Source organism: Trichechus manatus, unplaced genomic scaffold, assembly GCF_000243295.1.
Source record: "Trichechus manatus latirostris isolate Lorelei unplaced genomic scaffold, TriManLat1.0 scaffold00225, whole genome shotgun sequence".
Classification (NCBI taxonomy): Eukaryota; Metazoa; Chordata; class Mammalia; order Sirenia; family Trichechidae; genus Trichechus; species Trichechus manatus.
The window spans coordinates 2,617,916-2,628,348 of record NW_004444161.1 but is presented as its reverse complement, the minus strand read 5'-3'; the positions used below and the strand labels follow the sequence as shown (position 1 = coordinate 2,628,348).

The 10,433-nt window shown below is 38.1% G+C and overlaps 1 protein-coding gene across 9 annotated transcripts in view; it reads right to left on the bottom strand.

Annotated features, from left to right (window-relative positions):
• Positions 1 to 10,433, bottom strand: part of CEP44 (centrosomal protein 44) — a 36,157-nt gene that overhangs the window by 6,877 nt on the left and 18,847 nt on the right. For 8 of the 9 annotated variants that reach the window (XM_023742929.1, XM_023742928.1, XM_023742931.1 and 5 more), the window contains 2 exons: positions 9,919 to 10,125; positions 9,092 to 9,167 (listed from right to left, as the gene is read on the bottom strand). In XM_023742929.1, the coding sequence (XP_023598697.1) occupies positions 9,092 to 9,167; positions 9,919 to 10,125 (283 nt within the window). The remainder of the gene's footprint in view (positions 1 to 9,091; positions 9,168 to 9,918; positions 10,126 to 10,433) is intronic. The other variant, XM_023742934.1, reaches the window with a different exon arrangement.

Below are 10,433 nucleotides of genomic sequence, written 5' to 3'. Positions count from 1 at the left end.
TGCCCACCTCTCCACCCAGCCACGGGTGCTGGGGACCCAGGGAATGGCAGTGCCCACCTCTCCATGCAGCCACTGGTGCTGGGGACCCAGGGAACAGCAGTGCCCACTTCTCTGCCCAGCCACCCATGCCAAGAGCACAGGAAATTAAGTGGAACAAAGAAACTGCCAATACTACGAAAAAAAAAAAGCACAACAAAATGACAGCAGTAAACTCATACCTAGAGATAATTACACTGACTGTAACTGGCTTAAATGCACCAGTAAAGAGACAGAGTGGCAGAATGGATTAAAAAAAAAAAAAATGATCCACCTATATGCTGTCTACAAGAGACACACTTTAGACACAAAAACATAAATAAACTAAAACTCAAAGGATGGACAAAATATATCAAACAATAACCAAAAAAGAGTAGAAGTGGCAATATTAATCTCTGATAAAATATACTTTAAGGCAAAATCCACAATAGAAGGTAAGGAAGGACATTATATAATGATTAAAAGGTCAATCCACCAAGAGAACATAACCATAATATAAATATACACCCAACCAGTGACAGATGTCCAAAATACATAAAACAAACTCTAACAGCACTGAAAAGAAAAATCGACAGTTTCACAATAATAGTAAGAGACTTCAACATACCATTTTCGGTAAAGGATAGAACAACTAGAAAGAAACTTCACAAAGATACACAAGACCTAAATGCCACAGTCAACTAACTTGACCCCACAGACACATACAGAACACTCTACCCAACAGCAGCAAAGTACACATTCTTTTCTAACGCATATGGATCATCTTCCAGAATACACCATGTTTTAGACCACAAAGCAAGCTTCAATAAAATCCAAAATATCAAAATAATACAAAGCATTTTCTCTGATCACAACACTATAAAACCAGAAATCATTAACAGGAAGAACAAGGGGAAAAAATAATCAAATACACAGAACCTGAATAACACTTTGCTTAAAAACAACTGAATAATAGAGGAAACCAAAGATGAAATTTAAAAAAAAATCCAAGAATCAAATGAGAATGAAAACACAACATACCAAAACCTTTGGGACACAGAAAAAGCAGCGCTCAGAGGTCAATTTATAGCAGTAAATGCACACACCAAAAAAGGGACAAAATCAAAACATTTACCTCTAACTCAAACAAATGGAAAAAGAGCAGCAAAAGAAGCTCACAGCCACCAGAAGAAACGAAATAATAAAGATTAGAGCAGAAATAAATGAAAGAGAACAGAAAAACAATAGGAAGAATCAACAAGACCAGAAGTTGGTTCTTTGAAAGGATCAATAAAATCGACAAACCACTGGGCTAAATTAACAAGAGAAGGAGAAGAAGCAGCAAATCACCCAAATAAGAAAAGAGATGGGTGACATCACAACAGAACCAATTGAAATAAAAAAGATAACAGAATATTCTGAAAAATTGTACTCCAACAAATTTGAAAACCTAGAGGAAATGGACATATTCCTAGAAACACACTACCTACCTAAACTAACACAAACTGAGAGTTACAAACTGAACAGACCCATAACCAGAGAAAAGATTCAAGAGTTATCAAAAAAAACTCCAAACAAAAAAAGAGACATGAATGGCTTCCCAGGAGAATTCTACCAAACATTGACAGAAGAGCTCACATCAATACTGCTCAAACTATTTCACAGCATAGAGAAGGAAGGAAGACTCCAGAATTCATTCTATGAAGCCAACATAACCCTGATACCAGTCAGGAAAAGACATCACAAACAAAAAAAATTATAGACCAATATCCCTCATGAATACATCCTTGCTGTAGTTAGGTGCCATCGAGTCAGTTCCAACTCATAGCGACCCTATAGGGCAGAGCAGAACTGCCCCATAGGGTTTCCAAGGAGCGGCTGGTAGATTTGAACTGCTGACCTTTTGGTTAGCAGCCGAGCTCTTAACCACTAAACCATGAATACAGACACAGAAATTCCCAACAAATTTCTAGCCAACAGAATTCAACAGCATATCAAAAAAATAATACATCATGACCAAGTGGGACTCATATCAGGTATGCAAGGATGGTTCAACATTAGAAAATCAATGTAGTCCACCACATAAATAATCACATGATCATTTCAAAGAACGCAGAAAAGGCAATTGATAAAGTCCAAAGCCGATTCCTTATAAAAACTCTCAGCAAAATAACAATAGAAAGGAAATTCCTCAACTTAATAAAGGGCATTTATACAAAACCAACAGCCAACATCATTCTAAATGGAGAGAAACTGAAAGCATTCCCATTGAGAATGGGAACGAGACAAGGATGCCCTTTATCACCACTCTCATTCAACACTGTACTGGAAGTCCTAGCTAGAGCAAAAAGGTAAGAAAAGGAAATAAAGGGCATTCAAATTGGTAAGGAAGAAGTAAAACTCTCCCTGTTTGCAGATGATATGACACTATATATAGAAAAATCCCAAGATTCCACAAGAAAGCTACTGGAACTAATAGGATTCAGCAAAGTAGCAGGATACAAGATCAACATATAAAAATCAGTTGGATTCCTCTACACCAATAAAGAGAAAGACAAAAAGGAAATCAGGAAAACAATAGCCCCCTAAAAGATAAAATACTTAGGAATAAGTCTTATCAGGGTCGTAAAAGATCTACATAAAGAAAACTACAAAACACTACTGCAAGAAACCAAAAGAGACCTAAATAAATGGAAAAACATGCCATGCTCACGGATAGGAAGAACTAACATTGTGAAAATATCAATTCTACCCAAAGCGATCTATAGATACAATGCAATCCCAATCCAAATTCCAACAGCATTCTTGAACAAGATAGAAAAATTAATCACCAATTTTATACAGAAAGGAAAGAGGCCCCAGATAAGTACAGCATTGTTGAAGAAGAACAAAGTAGGAGGCCTCCTACTATCTGATCTCAGAACCTACTATACAGTCACAGTAGTCAAAACAGCCTGGTACTGGTACAGTGACAGACACATAGACCAATGGAACACAATTGAGAATCCAGATGTAAATCCATCCACCTATGGACAGCTGATCTTCGACAAACAGCCAAAGTCCATTAAATGAGGAAGAGACTGTCTAATAAATGGTGCTGGCAAAACTGGATGTTTATTTGTATAAAAATGAAACAGGACCCATACCTCACACCATACAAAAAACTAACTCAAAATGGATCAAGACCTAAATATAAAACCTAAAACTATAAAGATCATGGAAAAAAAAATAGGGACAATACTAGGGGCCCTAATACATGGCATAAAGAGAATATCAAACATGAAACTAAAAATGAACAAACAGCAGAAGATGAACTAGATAAATGGGAGCTCCTAAAAGTTAAACACTTACGCTCATGAAAAGACTTCTCCGAAAGACTGAAAAAAGAACCTAGACTGGGAAAAAATTTTAGGCTACGTCATATCCAACAAGGGTCCAATATCTAAATGTTATAGAAAACTTCAATACCTCAACAACAAAAAGACAATCCAATTAAAAAACAGGCAAAGGATATGAACAGACACTTCATCAAAGAAGACATTCAGATGGCTAACAAACACATGAAGAAATGCTCACATTCGTTAGCCATTAGAGAAATAAACAAATCGAAACTACAATGAGATACCATCTCACCCTGACATTACTAGCACTAATCAAAAAAACAGAAAATAATAAATGTTGACAAGGTTGTAGGGAGATTGGAACTCTTGCACACTGCTGGTGGGAATGTAAAATGGTACAACCACTACGGAAAATGGTACGGTGCTTCCTTAGAAAGCTAGAAATAGAAATACCATATGATCCAGCAATTCCACTCCTAGAGATATACCCGAAAGAAATAAGAGCCATGACATAAATAGACATATGCACCCCCATGTTCACTGCAGCATTATTCACAATAGCAAAAAAGACAGAAACAACTTAAGCGACCATCAACTGATGAAACAGATAAACAAATTATGGTACATACACACAATGGAATACTGTACAATAATACAGAACAGCAATGAATCCTCAAAACATCTCACAACATAGATGAATTTGGAGGACATTATGCTGAGTGAAATAAGTCAGTCACAATAGGACAAACACTGTATGAGACCACTATTATAAAAAAAAAAAAAAAAGTTTACACACAGAAAAAAAACATTCTTTGATGGTTACCAGGAATGGCAGGGGGAGGGAGGGAAAATTACTAACTAGATAGAAGACATGTGTTAATACTGGTGAAAAAAAGAAACCTAAACCTACCGCTGTTGAGTCAATTCTGACTCATAGTGACCCTACAGGACAGAAAAGAACTGCCCCATAGGGTTCTGAAGAAGCCGATGGTGGATTCTAACTGCCAACCTTTTAGTTAGCAGCCAAATGTTTAACTACTGCGCCACCAGGGCTGAAATACTGGTGAAGGGAAAGGCAATACACAGTATGGGGGAAGTCAGCACAACATTACGCAGGCAAAGGAAGATACTTAGAGGAACTCAAGAATAAAGGGCAACCACAGTAATTACTACAACATAGACAATCCTGCAATAAAAGTATTAACAAACAATAATTTACAAATGGATACATAGGTAGATAAGTATGCCAAAATGGTTTGGGAGGGTTTAAGGGAGCCCACCCACCCGCAGATATAGGTATGGTTGTGGATATTTCTACACACATAATTGTAGGTGCTGCATGTACATTAATACAGACAATAGCGCACACGAGAGGCACAGTCATAGATACTTCTTACACATAACCAAACGGTTAGCAGGATGAAGTTCCTAGGATCGAAGGCAAAGGACTATAGACTTGGGGGACATCTACATCAATTGGCACAACATAGTTCATAAAGACAATGTTCTGCATCCTACTCTGGTGAGTAGCATCTGAGACGTTAAAAGCTTGTGAGGGGCCATCTAAGATAGAACTATTGGTTTCTTCCCATGCAGAGCAAAGGAGAGTGAAGAAAACCAAAAAGATTTAAGGGAGCAATTAGGCCAAAGGACCAATGGGCCACATGAAACACAGCCTACACACCCCGAGACCAGAAGAACTAGATGGTGCCTGGCTACCACTACTGTCCGCTCTGACTGGGATCACAACAGAGGGTCCTGGACAGAGAGGGAGAAAAATGTAGAACAAAAAATCAAATTCACAAAAAAGACCAGACTTACTGGTCTGACAGACTGGAGGAATCCCCGAGACTATGGCCCTGAGACACCCTTCTGACTTGGAACTGACACCATTCTCAGTGACCACTTTTCTGCCAAACAACAGACAGGTCCAAAAAACAAACAATAACACCTGAGAGGAATGTGCACTTAGAACAATCAATTGTACAAGATCAAAAGGACAACATTTGCCCAAAAGCAAAGGTGAGAAGCCAGGAAGGGGTAGAAAAACCAGACGAAAGGAAACAAGAAACCCAGGGCGAAATGGGGACAGTGCTGACACATTGTGGGGAATGCAACCAATGTCACGGAACACTTGATGTACAAACGATCAAACAGGAAAACAATTTTCCCTGTAAACTTTTACCTAAAGCACAATTAAAAAAAAAAAAAAAAGAATACATTAAGCTTGAAACATGCAAAATTAAGCCTGGAAAAGGCAATGTTATGCAAATAGTAGGCATTCAATATAAAAAACTTGAGCTCAACCATATGCAGGTACTGAAGACAGAGTGAAATACAGACGTACTCAACAAATAAGTCCATAAGATAAAGTTCTTGCTCTCAACAGTCTTAGACTCTAATTTATATTTGTTGAATAACTGAATAATAAACGGAGGAAAAAAATCTACCTTTTACCAAATCTGAGTTTTGCTGTCCATATTAAATTTAGTGCCTGAAACAGCATCTCAAATAGTTATATTTTATAACCTAATCACTAAAATTGTTCTCTGTGCAAATAAATCGGCATGTGCACTAAATTTGTAATGGTTAAGAGAATACTTCAGAGCCAAGCTGTCTTGATTTCAACCTGCTCCACCATTCAATAGCTGTGTGCCTTTGGCATAGTTATTCTTTGCACTTCGGTTTTCTCATTTGTAAAATATGGATATTACTTATCTTGCAGGGTTGCTCTGACAATTAAATCAGTTAACATAGCACTCAGAAAGGTGCCAGGCATATAGTTAGTACTATAATGTACTGTCGTTATTGTTATTATTAAATTGTTACATATATAGTGGCTGAAAGATTTAAAGATGCTAAACATCTAAACATTTAAAAATTTAACTTCAATATTAGTTCTCAATTGGACAAATATGACTTAAGCACAGATACGAGACAGAACTCATTCAGACCTTTGTTTATACAAAATGTAAGATTCAAAAAATATGCACACTCACGTTCACTGCAGCATTGTTCACAACAGCTAAAAGATGGAAACAACCTCGATGCCCACTGACAGATGAATGGCTAAACAAATTACGGGACATACATACAATGGAATACTATGCAACGATAAAGAACAATGACGGATCTGTGAAACATCTCACAAGATGGATGAATCTGGAGGGCATTATGCTGAGTGAAATAAGGCAGTCACAAAAGGACAAATATATTGTATGAGATCACTATTATAAGAACTCAAGAAAAGGTTTGAACACAGAAAAAAAGCATTCTTTGATGGTTACGAGGGTGGGGAGGTAGGGAGAGGGGAATTCACTAACTAGACAGTAGACAAGAATTATCTTAGGTGAAGGGAAGGACAACACACAATACCGGGGAAGTCAGCACAACTGGATCAAAGCAAAAGCTAAAAAGTTTCCTGGACACAGCCAAACACTTTGAGGGACAAAGTAGCTGGGGCTGGGACCTAGGGACCATGGTTTCGAGGGACATCTAGGTCAACTGGTATGACAAATTTTATTAGGAAAATGTTCTGCATCCCACTTTGGTGAGTGGTGTCTGGGGTCTTAAAAGCTTGCGAGCAGCCATCTAAGATGCATGAATTGGTCCCATACCACCTGGAGCAAAGGAGAATAAAGAAAACCAAAGATACAAGGAAAATACTAACCCAGGAGACTCAAGGACCACAAAAACCAGAGATTCTACCAGCCTGAGACCAGAAGAACTAGATGGTGCCCAGCTACCACTGATGACTCCCCCCACAGGGAACACAACAGAGAGTCCCGGATGGAGTGGAAGAAAAGTGTGAAGCAGAACTCAAATTCACAGAAAAAAAACAGACTTAATAGTCTGACAGAGACTGGAGGAACCCCTGAAACTATGGCCCCTGGATGCTCTGTTAACCCAGAACTGAAACCATTCCTAAAGCCCACTCTTCAGACAAAGATTAGACCAGACTATAAAACAAAAAATAATACACATGAGGCATGTGCTTCTTAGTTCAATCAGATACACGAGAGACCAAATGGGCGGCTCCTGTCCAGAGGGAGGATGAGAAGCCAGGAACGGACAAAACTGGTTGAATGGACACAGGGAACCCGAGGTGGAAAGCGGTAGCGTGCTGTCACACTATGGGGATTACAACTAATGTCACAAAAGACTATGTATATAAATTTTTGTATCAGAAATTAACTTGAGCTGTAAACAACTTTCACCTAAAGCACAATTAAAAAAAAAAAAAGAGCTAACCACAGCCCCAGTTCTCCTTAGACCACTCACAGTTCAATTCCCCTTCCTCAGAAAGAGAAACAGAAATAGAGACAAAGACAGAGATAGGGGAGGCACAGAAGACCCTCTGAACTGGTTCCATCTCAGAGGACGTATCCACCCAGACACACTCGAAGACAGACAAACCACCGTAGAGTGTTGCAAACAACCAGTTCTGACTCGTGGCAATCCCTTGTGTGTCAGAATAGAACCGCAGGGTGTTCAATGGCTGATTTAATGTTGGATGGTTAATCTAGCTCTATTAACTGGTAATCCAGTCCTTCGTCAACAATCCCTGGGCTGTGTCTCTGTCCCTGAAGCTTTGAGAGGTTAACACGCCTAATTCCTCTTTCACTGCACCACTTCCTGACTCCCGTTCGTCCAACCAACACTTTCACTAGCACACGAGAATTTTTATTTTCCCACCTGGTCTGAGCCTTTGCCTTGAACCCTTGGCCTTAAGATAACCAGCTGGGTCTGTCTTGGTCCCTCTTCTCCCCTTGCTGCTAGTACAGAGCAACAGCAGTAAACACCCAAGAATTCATGTGCCTGGCTCCCAGCAGTACGTAACCAGGGCAGGGAGAAGTCTGCCAAGACATCTGGGAACACCAGAGAGAGCCACGTCCTCTGCTGAGACTTTTGGACTAGATGACTGATTCGACCACAGCAGACAAAAGCTCTGAAACTTAGAGGGAAGGGAAGATGAAAGCTGCCAGTCTCTCTGTGAATTATCTGTTATCAGTGCCTAGAACACCCAGCGGGGTCGTGAATCCAGACATTTCCACAACAACAACAGCAACAACAAAAGGCCAATATCTGACACCTTATGTTCCTAAGACTCACTTCAGCTCTGTGAATGAAAGTATAGGGAGGGGAAAAACAAACACAAAAAAATCAGCAAATAAATTATGTAAGAGAGAAAAAAATAAAATAAAAGCTGTCACTGAAAAACAGACCAGAAATCCTAACCCTTGTTGCTCAGTCACACTGAAAACGTCCATACCCTCGTGACATTAAGTGATACGGAGAAGACTTGGCCTAATTTCAGATCTGCTCCTTTATCGTGACCAGTGAATTGTCGGAACGTAAGAGGTGTATAACACTTTACAGGTTAGTGACAAATGTGTTTTCTTCTTTCTTCTAGCATTTGTAGGGGAAAAAGTTACTACTTAAGTTTAAACTAGGAACTCTGGAGGTTTGTTTTTATTGTGCTAGAGCACTGAGTGACTAAAAGAGCAGAACATCTCTAGAAGTTTCTAACTTCCTCAACTACTCTTTGTGAGCTGGCCTCTTAAGATCTCCTTGGCTTCAGTAGTCTGTAGGTTCATATTTTCCTCATTTCTTGGAGCTCTGCAATTTCCACAAAAAGTCAGGCTCGATAATATTAAAATTATTAAATAGCCATAAAAATCATTTCTGTGCAAACTCCTTATCATACCACCAATACCAATATTGTAAGAACTTACCAGAACTCAGATGATCCATGTGCCTACTAGAAGCAGAGTCCTCTCTCATTTCATTCAACTCTATATATTCATCATTCTGGAATCATAATTTAATATTTAGAATAAAATAAGAAAAATATCATTTAATATTATTACTGCCAAGCATAAAGTATAAAGATGGCATAATATTTAATTACTTTTAATTAATTTATAAAGCAATACACAAATATTCCTATGTATAATGAACAATCTATTAAATGTGGAATCAGGTAGTAAATTGTTTTAATCTACTAACTTTGCTTTCCAGAAAGGAAAAGTAGACCAGATATTGAAATCCTGAGTAAATAAACAAATCTGATAACTCATTGCCAAATCTGGTAACTGTTTCTATGTAATTCACAATATGACTTAGGTAAGTGAGAAAAGGAAGTAAGAGTTATAATTTTAATTTTTCCTCTCCTGCCAATATTTGTTTTTCCTTACCCTGTGAAAACACACCATTTGTACTAATAAGGGATATAAAATAATAATAGTTTCAAGATTTTCCTGAACAAAGACAAACATTGTCTCACATCATTTTAAGTACTTTGAAGTAGTATTAACAGCTCTAAGTCCTCAATTTACAGGTTTGTCAGATTATCTTATTTGATAAAGTAAAAACAATAGCCACATCAACAGCAACAACAAAACAGGTTGTACATAATCAGGACTTGATTTTAACTAAAGACTCTGCCATTCCTAAATGTTCTTTTATTGAGCACTTCCAAAAGAATAGACACATAACAATGAATAAAGGAAATACTTTATTGTACCTAAGACATTCTATAAATGTTAAGAAAAGCAAATACCTTTTTCAACAAAAGCATTTCTGTTTCAAGAAGAGTGACACGACTTAGAAGATTAGTCCAGGTCTTTTCATTTACCATCACTTTTCCTTTCATTTTTTCTTCTAAACATTCTACCCTACTCTCTAGCCAACTAAGCTTCTTAAGCTTTTCTTGACATTCAGCAAGCATAGTCTGTAGTACAGTAATCTCAGGATCAAATTTCATACCCTACAACGATTAGAAAGATTAAAAAATAATATTACAGAAACTGAAATCCTTAAAAACCGGTGCATTCCCATTTCCATCGTATTATTCCAGTATTAAAAGAGGCAGTACAGCATGGAAGTTAAGAGTGCTACCTCTGGAGGCAGACTGCTTGGGGGCTTAAACCAGCTAGCTCATCTAAGCTGCATGACTTCATATGGTCTTCTGAGGATTAAATGAGTCAATTTGCAAAAGCTCTTAGAACAATAGCAGGTGGTACAATAAAACTGGCCCTAGCTAGCTTCTTGTAATGATATCTAGCACAAAGCTAA